We start from the raw sequence: 14,785 nt of genomic DNA on the forward strand, positions 1-14,785 counted from the left end.
TTACAGACATCAAGTTTTCTTGGAATCTGTTGCTTGTAGGCTTTGCATTCAATATTTTATTCTTAAATAGTTACGATAATAAAAACTCAGGTATAATTTATAAAACATCTTTTAAAATCTTTATATTCAAAAATCTGTATATTCATTATGCTCATTGAATTTTTCCATGCTTGTTTTCATACAGATACGAAAAGTTGATGAAGATCAACCTAGAAGCAGCAGAGTTAGGTGAAATTTCAGACATACACACCAAATTGTTGAGAGTGAGTATTTACACAATTATGACAGTCATTGGCTCATAACCTATTCCTTTGCTAGTCAGATTAGATCTCAGTTTTCCTAGAAAGATGATATACCTAAAGGATTTCCAGAGAAGGAGTAGCCTTTTCCCATCTTTAGGAACTATTTACAATATTTAAATTCCCTTGCTGACATGAAGTTCTTCATGATGTTTCCAAGTGCCTACTTTGCTTTAAGTCCTTTTCTCTGTAAAGTCTCTCTCAAGTCTCCCTTTAAAATCCATAATTCTCAGGGCGCCTGGGTGGCTTAAGTCGTTAAGCGTCTAGCTCTTGATTTCAGCTCAGCTCATGATCTTGTTCATGAGTTCACCCTGACAGTGTGGAGCCTGCTTGGGATTCTCTCTCCCTCTCTCTCTCTCTCTCTCTCTCTCTCTCTCTTCCCTTCCCCAGCTCACTTGATCGCTTGTTCTCTCTGTCTCAAATAAATAAACATTATTCTTAAAAAGGGGGGCAGGGCACCTGGTGGCTCAGTCAGTTGAGCAGCCTGCCTTGGCTCAGGTCATGATCTCATGGTATTCTGATTATTGTTTCTGTATTTTGCTGATCTGCATCTGAACCCACTGGTTTTATTTAGCTTTCCAGTTCTCAGGGAACAATAGAAACCAGTCTTCAGGATATCGAAAGCAGATTATCTCCAGGTGGATTGTTGGCAGACATGTGGGCCCATCAAGAAGGCACTCATCCAAAAGATAGACAGTAGGTTATAGAACTTTATTGGTAGTTTCTGCTCTTATTATTAAATGTCCTTTTTCACATTGACTTATATAATTTACTTGGATTTTTTTTCTTATATAGTGTAGAAAAGCTACAAGTCCTGCTAAATTGCATCACAGAGATTTACTATCAGTTCAAAAAAGACAAAGCAGAACGTAGTGAGTAAAATTTGCCATTTGTTAATCTAATGAATCCATTCTACTAGTTGTAATTCAGTTGAATTCATTTGGTATATTTCTGAGGAATATTTCTGAGGTATATTTCTGGTTCCTTAAGTTATTTATTTCAGAGACTTGATTCTGTTGGGAAAGAGGTTGAATATACTAAAAATTATTCCTAAAAACAATCTTTTGAAAATTTTAAATCAGGGGTCCTGAACTCCAAAATCTCTAGAGGCCAGTCATAGAAAAGAAAATGATTGGCCACTGGAGACAGGAGGACAGGAGAGGAAGTACCCCGTCTAAAGAGGAGAGTCACTACTCAGATTCACCAGATTCATTGCCCAATCTTCCTGTTCTCAAGGGAAGCTGGAAGTACAGATTTTATTAAAAACCCTGGGGACACCTGGCTGGCTCAGTTGGTGGAGTGTGTGACTCTTGATCTTGGGGTCATGGGTTTAAGCCCCAGATCGGGTATAGAGATCACATAAATAAATAAATCTTTTTTTTTTTTTTTAAAGGAAAAAAATGTCCTGATTTTAAATGTTGGCAGTTAATTTTTTTTTTTTTTTTTTTTTTTTTTGATGTTAACACTGTATAGATCAAATGAAAGCATTGGGCTATATATCTAAGCCATGAGTCATGAGTTTGTGACATCTACTCTAAACTCTGCCTTTTTGGGGTGCCTGGCTGGCTTAGTCGATGGAATATACAACTCTTGATCTTGCAGTTGTGAGTCCCACATTGGGTGTAGAGATTACTTAAAGATAAAATCTTAAAAAGAAAACCCTCTTACCCTTTTTGAAGTCATAATTTCAAAAGATAAAAATTTTTGCATGACTCTGTGATTCTACATTTACGGAAGCAATATTCTTATTTGTAGGACTAGCTTATAATGAAGAACAGATCCACAAATTTGATAAGTAAGTGTCCATATTATGTTTAACAATTGTTTTCAGCGTTATGTTATTAATATAATTCCTCTTAAAATTGAAATTAATTACAATGAAAAATACATTTTCATCTTAGCTTTACAGAATTGTTACTGTGTATGTACATATTTGAGGTCCATGTGTCTGGTCCCTGATTGAGAGGTTGAAGAGAAGGGAGAATAAGGAGGTGGTCTTCTGCTTGCAGAAGGACAAATAAGGAAGAACATAGACAAGGCCAGCCTTAACCACTTTCTTACCTTAACTTCATTGAATAAGTATTTGTGACCATTCTCCTTTATGAACCTTCTCTTTTGCTTCCTGCTGCTATAATGTCGATTTTAGAAACCTTTGGCTTTCTACTATAAATATTCTAAAGCCATAACAGTCATTATTAAGAAACATAAGTTTTATATGTTTGAAAAGTTTTTAATATTTGAAGTAGAAACCGTGACATTGGTTTAAACCTACAATTATTTCTAAATTATAGGCAAAAACTGTATTACCATGCAACAAAAGCTATGACCCATTTTACAGACGAATGTGTTAAAAAATATGAGGCATTTTTGGATAAGTCAGAAGAATGGATGAGGTAAGTAAGCTTTGTGGTTGACTGCACAATGTACAATTCAGTGAATGTTGTATTTTTTAAGTAACACTGATATTAGACTGCTTATTGATTCTTTTTGGTTTTCAGAAAGATGCTTCATCTTAGGAAACAGTTATTATCACTAACTAATCAGTGCTTTGATATTGAAGAAGAAGTGTCAAAGTATCAAGATTATACAAATGAGGTATGACTATGAAAAGTATCTAGAAAACATCTCTCTTTTTCCTATTAGGAAAAAAAAATGTATTTCTTCTCAGTTTGAAATGATTGAAAAGGGAGAAATAGGACATAAATTGCCTTATATTCAGTTCTGTTTACCCATTTGTAATATGTGTTTTGAGCCAAGTTTTTAGAACTTAGATGTCTTACGATTAAAAGCATATGATAAAATATTAAAAAAAAATTTTTTTTACATTTATTTATTTTTGAGAGACAGAAACAGAGCACTAGTCAGGGAGGGATAGAGAGAGAGGGAGATACAGAATCCGAAGCTGTCAGCACAGAGCCGGACGCGGGGCTCAAACTCACAAACTGTGAGATCATGACCTGAGCCGAAGTCAGACACTTAACTGACTGAGCCACCCAGGCGCCCCTAAAAGCCTATGATAAAATATTTTTTAAAAAATTTTAAAGCATATGTTAGAACATTCTTTTATCTATAAGAAAAGTTTTCTTTAGGGGCTCCTGGGTGGCTCAGCCGGTTAAGTATCAGACTTAGGCTCAGGTCATGGTCTCACAGTTGGTGAGTTCGAGCCCCATGTCAGGCTCTGTGCTGACAGCTCGGAGCCTGGAGCCTGCTTCAGATTCTGTGTCTCCTTCTCTCTCTGCCCCTCCCCCACTTGCACTCTGTCTCCCTCTCTCTCAAAAATAAATAAAACATTTAAAAAAATTTTTTTCAAAAGAAAAGAGGAGATTTTCTTAGAGTATTCATTTAACTACTGTATCATTCATGGTTTTGAAATTAAAATTTAAAAGCTATAAAGGGCTTAATAAACCTGGAACATTTGATGTAAGATCTGTAGTTTGTACTTCGTTCAGTGATTGATGTGAATTTTTTTCGATGTTTTAGTTACAAGAAACTTTGCCTCAAAAAATGTTTGCAGCCTCCAGTGGAATCAAACATACCATGACCCCAATTTATCCTTGTTCTAATACATTAGTGGAAATGACTCTTGGGTAAGAAATTTATTATTTGGTAACTATTATGTTTCTGTTCATTTTTATTTCAGTTTGTGATCTTGCTCTTTTATTTTGAAATTTTTGGTGTTTGTGGTGACTATATTCGCTAATGTATTTAATGGCTTACTTCAATCAAGAGAACTAAAACATGGTGTAATTCTAAAACATTTGCATACTTTTTTGAGCAGAGACATTCTTATTTTGTTTGTATAGTATGAAGAAATTAAAGGAAGAGATGGAAGGAGTGGTTAAAGAACTTGCCGAAAATAATCATATTTTAGAAAGGTGAGTAATGGAAATGCCATTCTGCTCTGTGATTTTCTTTCTTTTTTTTTTTTTTTAATGTTTTTATGTTTGTTTATTTTTGAGAGAGAGAGAGAGAGAACATGAGCACGGGAGGGGCAGAGAGAGAGGGAACACAGAATCAGAAGCAGGCTCCAGGCTCCTAGCTGTCAGCACACAGCCGGGCGCGGGGCTCGAACTCATAAACCGAGATTATGACCTGAACCGAAGTCGGACACTCAACCGCCTGAGCCACCCAGGTGCTCCTCTGCCCTGTGGTTTTCTGTGCACTAGAGCACATATAGATCTAAACTTGTACCTGTCTGTCTGTAGTAGTAGGTTAAGTAGTGGGAAAAGGATAGACATCAAGTCGAGAACCCTTATGTTTTGCGATTTCCGTGGTGCCCTGTAATGTGCTTGAGGTTGGTTGGATAAAGACAAGTCAACTGTGATTGATTCCATTTTATAGAAGCACTGGTTAATAGAATTATTTGCTTATTTGAGTCAGTTTGTGAAAATGAAAATCTTTTGCACATTATTTTTCATACATTTTCTCATTAGAATCATAAGTTTAAATTTTGGAATCAGAATGGCTTATAAGAGGCACCTGCCTGGCTGGCTTAGAGCATGTGGCTCTTGATCTCAGGGTTGTAAGTTTGAGCCTGACACCGGGTGAAGAGATTACTTAAAAACAACATCTTTCAAAAGGAAGAAAGAGTGGCTCATAAGATGCTGGTGCTCTGGTGCTCTGTAACTTACAAGCCCTCTGCAGACCTCTGTGTGGGTGAGCGCCCTCTGTAAATGCAGTTCCTTGAGAGCTGGGTATCAGCTTTTCCTATATATCCTCATAGATCAGGGAAGGGCACCTGGCTGGCTCAGGCAGAAGAGCATGTGACTCTTGATCTTGGGGTCATAAGTTTGAGTCCCACATTGGGTGTAGAGATTACTTAAATAAATACTTCAAAAAAAAAAAAAAATCCTCATAGATCAGGGAGAGAGAGAGTTGGAAAACACCCAGAGCCAATAAACCCACTTTTGAATGCTATTTCCTCGTCCCAGTTCCTCAGGGAAGTTAAGGAATATTTGGCTTTCTAGTAAGAACCCTTCTCTTTGAAGCCCTTACGTGCTTATCGATATGTTCTCTAATTCCCAGCACACTAATAAAAGTACTTCACACTTGTGCGACATTTTATATGCTTGCAGGGCACTTTCACACTGCGTAAGCTTGCTCAGCATGCATTCCAGCCTCGTACAGTAGCTGAGCAGACAGTCTCTATCCATGTTTCACAGGTACTGAAGTTCACACCCTAAGAGGTGAGCTGGAGCTGGAATCTAGCCTCCTACTTCCTCATACAGTCTTATCCCCACTGGAACTATTCTCGCAAATAAAAGGACCAAAGAAAGTTTCCTGTAGTTTGGAAAGATTGTCAGAAAGTCACATGATTTTTGAGCTATGTGCAGAAAGTTATTTGACATTTCTTTTTTTTTTTTTTTTTTTTAATATTTTATTTTAGAGAGAGCACAAGTGGGGGGAGAGAAGAGAGAGAAAGAGAGAGAAAATCTTAAGCAGCTCCACACTCAGCCCAGAGCCCAATGCAGGGCTTGATCCCATGACCCTGGGATCACAGCCTGAGCCGAAATCAGGATCTGGACACTCAACTTTGACTGAGTCACCCAGATGCCCTGACACTTGTTTTTTTGTTTTGTTTTGTTTTGTTTTGTTTTGTTTTTGAGTAATCTCTACACCCTATGTGGGGTTTAAACCCAAAACCCTGGGGTCAAGTTGCATGCTCTACCCACTGAGCCAGCCAGGTGACTTACTCACTTCTGTAGTATTATCAATTTTTTCTTTTTTTTTTTTTATACATATATATATTTATTTTATTTTTTATAATTTAACTTTATTTTTTATTTTTTTTAATTTACATCCAAATTAGTATATAATGAAGCAATGATTTCAGGAGTAAATTTTTTAATGCCCCTTACCCATTTAGCCCATCCTCCCTCCCACAACCCTTCCAGCAGCCCTCAGTTTGTTCTCCATATTTATGAGTCTCTTCATTTTGTCCCCCTCCGTTTTATTATATTATTTTTGTTTCCCTTCCCTTGTGTTCATCTGTTTTGTCTCTTAAAGTCCTCATATGAGTGAAGTCATGATTTTTGTCTTTCTCTGACTAATTTCACTTAGCTATCAATTTTTTCTCAATGAATTAGTTTTTAGAATACATTCTATAAAGATTTCCTACAATATATGATTGTAAAAATTTGGAAATGAAAGGCTCTACCTGCCTTTTCTCATGATCCCCTTCCACCCCCGCAGAAGTAATTACTATTAAGAGTTTGTTGTGCATGTACGTTTTATGTGAATGGGATCATTCTGTTCATACTGGTTTAGTCTTTTTTCATCTAAGACTGTATATCACCAGTACCTTTTCATGTCCATATGTATAGCTCTATTTTTTCTCATTTTCTTTCTTTCTTTCTTTCTTTCTTTCTTTCTTTCTTTCTTTCTTTCTTTCTTTCTTTCTTTCTTTCTTTTTTAGAGAGCGAGGGAGAGCAAGCAGAGGGGGGACAGAGGGAGAGGGAGAGAGAATCTTAAGCAGGCTCCATGCTCAGCACAGGGCCTGATGTGGGGCTCAGTCCCACAACCCTGAGATCATGACCTGAGCCAAAATCAAGAGTCAGATGCTGAACCAACTGAGCCACCCAGGCACCCCATTTAAAGATTTTATTTTTAAGTAATCTCTACACCCAATGTAGGACTCAAACTCAAAACCCCAAGATCAAGAGTTGCATGCTCTGAGCTAGTCAGGCACTTCTTTTTTCTCTTTTTCAGCAGCTGCCTAATAGACTAGTGTATGGCTCTACCGTATCTATTTGGCTGTCCTATTTGTTGGGCATTTAAGTTGTGTTAATTTTTCACAGTTATAAACCATGCTTCAGTGAACTTATTTGTATGTATACCTTCATGTACTTGTGTAAGAATATTTGAGAGATTGGAGTGCCTCAGTCACTTGAACGTCTGACTCTTGGTTTCGGCTTGGGTCATGATCTTGCAGTTTGTGGGTTCGAGCCCCACATCAGACTCTGTGCTGACAGTGAGGAGCCTGCTTGGGATTCTCTTTCTCCCTCTCTCTGACCCTCCCCTGCTTGCTTACTCTCTCAAAATAGATAAATTTTGGTAAAAAAATTATTTAGGGGCACCTGGGTGGCTCAGTCGGTTGAGCGTCTGACGTTGGCTCAACTCATGATCTCGCAGTTTGTGGATTCAAGCCCCTCCTCGGGCTCTGTGCTAACAGTGTGGAGCCTGCTTCACAGCTGTCTCCCTCTCTCTCTGCCTCTCCCCTGCTCACATTCTCTCTCTCAAAAACAAATATTTAAAAAAAAATTGTTTGGGGTACCTGGGTGGCCCAGTTAATGAAGTTTCCAACTCTTGGTTTCAGCTCAGATCACGATCTCACAGTTCGTGGGTTCTGCACTGATGGTGCGGAACCTGCTTGGGATTCTCTGTCTGTCTGTCTCTCTCTCTCTCTGCCCCTTCCCCATTCACACTCTGTCTCTCCCAAAATAAATAAATAAAGTTTAAAAAATAAATAAATAAAAATTGTTTAAATAGGGGTGCCTAGGTGGTTCAGTCAGTTGAGCATCAGACTTCGGCTCAGGCCATGATCTCGCAGTTCACAAGTTTGAGTCCCACATCGGGCTCTGTGCTGACAGCTCAGAGCCTGGAGCCTGCTTCAGATTCTGTGTCTCCTTCTTTCCCTGCCCCTCTCCAGCTTGCACTCTGTCTTTCTCTCTCTCAAATAAATAAAAACATTAAAAAAATTTTATTTTTAGTTTAAGTAAAAAAAAAAATATTTGAGGGATCAATTTCTAGATGTTTCTAGATGTGGAATTGCTGGGTCACGGGGCATCACATTTAAATTTTGGTAAGTATTAATTTTTTCTTTTTTCTTTATTTTTTTATTATTTTGAGAGAGATAGAATGCATGTGGGAGAGAGGGAGAGAGAGGAACCCAGGCATGCTCCGCACTGTCAGTGCTGAGCCTGACATGGGGCTCGAACTCAGGAAACTGAGATCATGACTTGAACCGAAATCAAGAGTTGGACGTTCAACCAACCGAGCCACCCAGGCACCCCAATTTTTTCTTTTCTTTTTTTTTTTTTTAAGGTTATATATTAGAGAGAGAGAGAGCATGTGGGGCAGGGGCAGATAGAATCCCAAGCAGGCTCCACGCCAGCAGCACTGAGCCTGACTCAGGGCTCAAACTCATGAACTGTGAGATCATGACCTGAGCCCAAACAAGAGTTGGACGCTTAACCAACTGAGCCACCCAGGCGCCCCTGTTTATTCAAATTTATATGTGTGTGTGAATTGCCTGTTGGTTTTAAAATCTTTTTTGTATTAATTTATAGCAATTACATAGTAATTTTTCTTTTTTTAGTGCCCAATTTACTTTCTTTACAACCTTAGCTAAATATCAGCAAGGAGAAGAGACTATTAAGTAATGCTTTTAACAAGCTTTTATACTCACTTTCTTATGTCGTATGCCATAGAATCCCCACTGCCCAAAGCACGTCCCATAAGTCACTTTCCCGTTTTACTTGCAGGTTTATGTAACAATAAATGGGTGATATGACATGGTGTAATCGTAACTTAAATGCTAAAGGACATAATGGAATCCGGGTCTTGAGCACTGTCTCCACATGGGTATCTCATTATCACTTTATTTCTTTCATATCTAAAAATCACATAATATCACCCTTCCCAGCCCAGTTTCCCCTCCTATTTCCTCATTCTATTCAAAGGAACCACCTTTCCTTCTGCTTCCGTGAACATACATCATTTTAGACACTAACTGTTTTTTATTGCCTTTCATTAGTTTGGTGATCTTCCTTCAAAATGTTTCCATTTTCCCCCTCTCAGCCTCATCAGACCCCCTTTCCTGCTCACATGTGAGCTGTGGTGATAACCTATTATCTATCTTCCTAAGCCCAGGCCTTTCCCATCTGTCATGGGCTAGTACAGCCAAAGGTCTAGTCATGCCATGCCACTCCTTTGGCTCAACAATTTCTAAACTCGTCTTACCTAAAAGGTCAAATTCATACTTGAAATCACAGGATATAATCCTCTGGCCAGCCTATTCACTCACCTTCATTTCCCACTAGTCCCCAAAATAACATTCCATTGTAGCAAGGTCGCTTTACTTAACTTTACATAATTTACTCTCCGTTAAGTATGTCACACCTACTCCCAACTCCTTATCTTCGCTTTTCTAAATCCCACCCCACCAAAAGGAAGTTGTCCAATTGTTTCTAATACTTTCTAGATCACATCACTCAGCCTTTTCTCCTAAGAAGTCTCCCAAGCCACTGATTGGTATTTTTTCACATATTTATAATAATACCACCATGTCTCAGTAAAAATTGGGGACATCATAGTTGCTTAAACTTTTTTTTTTTTTTAATTTTTTTTTTTAACGTTTTACTTATTTTTGAGACAGGGAGAGACAGAGCATGAACAGGGGAGGGTCAGAGAGAGGGAGACACAGAATCTGAAACAGGCTCCATCCAGGCTCTGAGCTATCAGCACAGAGCCCGACGCGGGGCTCGAACTCCCGGACCGCGAGATCATGACCTGACCTGAAGTCGGCTGCTTAACCGACTGAGCCACCCAGGCGCCCCAGTTGCTTAAACTCTTAAATAACAGTTTATTCATCTGAAAAGTACCCTATATACTCTTTAAAATGTTACAGGCCAAATAAATGAATCTTCTGAGATTTCCTGTTTTCTTTTGTGTTTTAGGTTTGGCTCTTTAACCATGGATGGCGGCCTTCGCAATGTTGACTGTCTTTAGCTTTCTGGGAAGTTCGAGAACAGTTTTAGTTTGCACAAGAAAATAATGCTGAGACATTCATTAAATGAGTGCCTCTATAAGTGGTCTCTTATTTCTACAATTCAGTATTTGATGTGGTCATGTAAATATGTACAATATTGTAAATACACAAGAAAATATATAAATTTTTGGCTGCTGTTAAGATGTAATTTTACCTTTTAACATTTATAATTATATGAGGACATTTGACCTCAGTGAGCACTAGAAGAAAGCCATGACCGATATGTTGAAATACTGGAGTAAGGCTAACTGGGTTGTTTCTCCGCCTGCCTACTGGAAACATTTTTTAAATGGAACCAAAATTGTCATCCTTACAAATCAGAAAAGACTGATAGTTGACAGGTTTGTAAGTGATAGGATGGAGAAGTGGCTTCTTTGGGTGAAGAGCAGAACCAAACCACTGTTTTACTAGGATCACAATTTTGGGGGAAGGATAAAGTGACATTATTTCATTTTACAAGGTGCCCAGATCCCAGTTATCCTCACGTCTCTTTAATTTCAGATAAATTATTGAGCAAAATTTTTAAAGTGATTTAATTATTAAAAACTATTCATTTTATTTTGGCCATAAGTGTATGATTGTCATAAAACATTTTAGGGTTATTTCCACTGTTTCAAGCTGTATATTTCTTGTTTAATTTAATTCTGCTTACTCCATCATGAAAAAATATCAATAAATTTCTCAATTTTAATGTAAAGAATTTGTATTTTTCTGTGTACAACAGTTTGAGAAACAAAAGGTGTCTTTTGAAAGAAAGAATATCGATGGTGATGGTAAGTTATTCTCAGACTGTTGGATATATGGACGGTTTTGTTTCTCTTCTAAGTCTGATTCCAAGTTTAGTATAAGTTCTCCCATAAATGTATACAAATCTAAACGGAACATTCTCTTTGAAAAATCTACCCAGAGTCCTTTGCTAAAGGGTATGTTCAGCAAGGAATTATTTCTCCAACAAGGGTGTGGTTTTGGTTGTGGTTTCTGATTTACCAGATTATTGAAGTGTGCGTGTATACAACCTGCGTATCACAAAGATACCACGTCCCAAAGACTAAATAAATTCGACTCCCATGAGCATTGGAAAACTGAAAATGGATTAGGACTTAATTTGAAATCGCAATGCATTATCATAGTGGAGAATTTTAAGCATCATCTGTATGCATTCTAGACATACATGCACGAGTAGGTAAATGGTCTCTGTCAAACACCTGTTCGGGCTTAGAGTTTGTGGGGGGGGAGGGGCTATCTGTTGAATCCCTCTTGATTTTAATTTTCCATTCGACTATCTGACACACGTGTATTTAATTGTATCACTTTTAAATCTGCGTATCACTGAACACCAGGTTATGTGATTACTTAATACGTTTGCAGATTTAGTTTTCAGCACCTCTGGAAAAGGTCTCCAATAAACAAACTCTTGCTGCGGGGACTGAAGTTTTAGGAGCTGTATTGTTAAGAGCAAATCCATTCCGTGTTAATATTGGTTAAGAGTTAAGGTTTTATTCCCCATTACAGCAACATGAAAACCAAGCATTCTTGCTTTTTAATATTTTACCTTCAAAAATATAACCCTCTTTCAGAACATTTTAAGTTAATAAATACATGGTGATGCTACTCTGCTAACCTAATAATAACCTAATAAGTTGCATCTCCAGTCTAGTAGCCTTTTTTCCATATTAGGATATATTTCTTAACGGTAGGGATTAATGATATAAAAACGGTATATAGCTAGTGGATTTAGTTTTTCACATAAGTTATAGTTCTTTTTTTTTATTATTTTAATGTCTATTTATTTATTTTGAGAGAGAGAAAAAAGGCTGGGAAGGAACAGAGAGAGAGAGGGGGAGAGAGAATCCCAAGCAGCTCTGTGCTGTTAGTGCAGATCCCAAGGTGGGGCTTGATCTCACAAATCGTGACCTGTGACTTGAGCCTAAATCAAGAGTTGGACGTTTAACTGACTGAGCCACCCAGGTGCCTCAGGTTACAGTTCTAACACACAAGAAATAAAAATGAAGTAAGTGAACGTAAAGCATATGGGAAAAAAGATATTTTTGAGTAAATCAAAAAGGAATTAGAGGTTAGGGAAGAGATGTGAAAAATAATCCCATAACATCTTCTGGAGTTCCAGGTTCAATTATTTTGGAAACTACCAAGTACTGTATTAGTGGCTTATAGACCTCCTTACACTTTGTCAAGCAGGGTACCTCTTCTTAGATACAAAAGATCTTTTCCTCAAAATTCTTCTTTAAAATATATTTATCAGTAAATTAACCAGAAAGAAATTATAATAGTCTTGGATTTTTCTTGTTTTCCTGTTTTTGTTTATTTGTTTTTGAGAGAGAGGTTTCTGAGTGAATAGGTTCACTTTCGTGTTCTATGGTAAAAATAAGAAGTTGTTTGGAATTAAAGGCACTATCAGTAGGAATAAACAATCTCCATTGAAATATCAAAAATCTATTCTCCTGGGGCTCCTGGGTGGCTCAGTGGGTTAAGTGTCCGACTTGGGCTCAGATCATGATCTCACAGTTCGTGAGTTCGAGCCCCTTATCAGGCTCTGTGCTGACAGCTCAGAGCCTGGAGCCTGCTTCAGACTTGGATTCTGTATCTCCCTCTTTCTCTGCCCCTCCCCTGCTGGCACTTTGTCTCTCTCTCTTTCTCTCTCTCTTTCTCTCTCACAAAAATGAATAAATGTTAAAAAAAAAAAAAAAAAAAAAAGGTCTGTTCTCCTTTCAGAATCACAGTCACAATCAGGACTAACCTTTTATTTCTGATTTCACTCCACTCAGAAGTGCCTATTATGCATTACGCTTTGCCTTTCAGGAGGTGCTGAGGGAAATTTACTCAAATGTTTAAAACTGAGAAGTGTTGAAAATATAAAGAAGTTGTAAAACTCTTGTTTTAGCTGGATCCACCACCCTACATCCCACTTTTAAGAAGACTAAAGTTGGGGCGCCTGGCTGGCTCAGTTGGAAGAGCGTGCAAATCTTGACCTTGGGGTCGTGAGTTCAAGCCCTATGTTGGGAGTAGAGATGACTTCAAAAACAAAAAAACTGAAGAACCTGCAAAAGTCTTACACTGTTGTTTTTAGTTGGACTTCCTCCCCACTTGTCACCTAGAGAAGCACTCAAAATCCAAATTCCTAAGGAATACTGAAAATGGGATAGAAAACAAAGACGCCGACCTGGAAATAAAAGTTGGTAATAGCATTTGGGTTACTTAGAGTGTAAGTCAGCACCAGAAATGTAGTGTGATGTATAAAAGCATACCCCAGGGGCGCTTCGGTGTGGCTCAGTGGGTTGAGCGTCTGACTTTGGCTCAGGTCATGATCTCATGGTTTGGGAGTTCAGCCCTGCATCGGGCTCTATGCTGACAGTGCAGAGCTGGGAGCCTGCTTCAAGTTCTGTGCCTCCCCCTCCCTCCCTGCCCGTCCCCTGCTCACGCTCTCTCTGTCCCTCTCTCTCTCTCTCAAAAATGAATTATACATCACACTACATTTCTGGTGCTGACTTATACTCTAAGTAACCCAAATGCTGTTACCATCACAGGGCTCGAACTCACAGACACGAGATCATGACCTGGTGTCTTCAGGTGTGGTGACGGGAACGTCAGTGCCAGTTGCTTGGTAGACACTGGTGTCTGCTGAGCTAATATGCAATAAGGGCAAAGGTCTAGAGAGAGATTCAACAAAGGGCTAAGTTCCAAAAAAAGGACCCTGGAAAAAAAATCTTGTTCTTTTACACATTTCTTGGCTTGTAAGGATCTGTCAAACTTTTTTTTCTGGGATCCATTCCTGCCCCAGTTTAAAACACACCGTTTTTTCACTGGAAAAAAATTTCAGTTTGTACAAAATAAAACATTTTTTAATTCGTACAAGCAAACGTGACCTAGGCCATTGCTTTGGGAGGCAGCTTGTTAATCACCACCAAGTCCCACAGATTGCCACTGAGATTCCCCCATGCTGAGTTTAGTGGATACTGGTTACTTTGTTCCTCTGTGAATGTAACTTCTTATGAAGGGGGAGGGGCAGGAGGGTGTGGGGAGTCTGTGCTTAAAAATTACCAAGTGTTACAATAGGTTAGAGTTTCTGAAGCTTAAAACTCTTTCTTTAGAAAGAACATCTATTAATACAGTTTCTAGTTATGAGGGCTAAGGTCTAAAGGACAAACCAAAGGAATGACAGGGGAAGGGGATTTAGGGCTAACAGGTGGTCCCCAGACATATTGGCTGGAATAGAGTTCACAGCCAAAGTGTCATATGTGGGTGTTACTGTGTTTTCCTCATCCATGCTCTCTGTAGGGAGTCATTCTGGAACATGCATAGTTCTAGCTATGGCCATAAGAAGTGACTTCAACAAGACCTTCAGAAGAATAGCCCGGCTCTTTTACTGGTTCCCCAAATCACTGACCTGCTCAAAGAATCGGAAATCCAAGTTGGTCTGGAGCCAAGGTAGAGGTAAGTTTTCTCAAGCTAATGCTTCATTACAGATACTTTTTTTCTGTTAGTAGTGTGGGGCCTCCCTCAACTATGGAGAAAAAAACAAAGCTCTTAAGGCATTATTTAACATGGTCATTTGAGAAAAAACAGAGAAAATGAAAGCGATTTGAAGGTGAGAGATTAAAAACCATGAACATTTCTGTAATTCCAATTTTATGCTTCGTAGGCATTTAAGTTCAGAAAAGTTTTCTAGAGAAAGGTGGAGAATGTTTAGCTTTAAAAAAAA

General features: G+C 38.4%; 1 protein-coding gene across 2 annotated transcripts in view; it reads left to right on the forward strand.

Moving 5' to 3' along the window:
* The window catches only part of TBK1 (TANK binding kinase 1), a 50,023-nt gene extending 39,286 nt beyond the window's left edge, over positions 1-10,737 (forward strand). For both annotated transcript variants that reach the window (XM_042992679.1, XM_007082214.3), the window contains exons 13-21: positions 185-263; positions 874-995; positions 1,095-1,171; positions 2,055-2,094; positions 2,591-2,692; positions 2,798-2,894; positions 3,780-3,886; positions 4,103-4,174; positions 9,977-10,737. In XM_042992679.1, coding sequence (XP_042848613.1) covers positions 185-263; positions 874-995; positions 1,095-1,171; positions 2,055-2,094; positions 2,591-2,692; positions 2,798-2,894; positions 3,780-3,886; positions 4,103-4,174; positions 9,977-10,028 — 748 coding nt within the window. In that variant the 3' untranslated portion in view covers positions 10,029-10,737. The remainder of the gene's footprint in view (positions 1-184; positions 264-873; positions 996-1,094; positions 1,172-2,054; positions 2,095-2,590; positions 2,693-2,797; positions 2,895-3,779; positions 3,887-4,102; positions 4,175-9,976) is intronic.
* The last annotated feature ends 4,048 nt before the right edge of the window (positions 10,738-14,785 follow it).

Source organism: Panthera tigris, chromosome B4, assembly GCF_018350195.1.
Source record: "Panthera tigris isolate Pti1 chromosome B4, P.tigris_Pti1_mat1.1, whole genome shotgun sequence".
Lineage (NCBI taxonomy): Eukaryota > Metazoa > Chordata > Mammalia > Carnivora > Felidae > Panthera > Panthera tigris.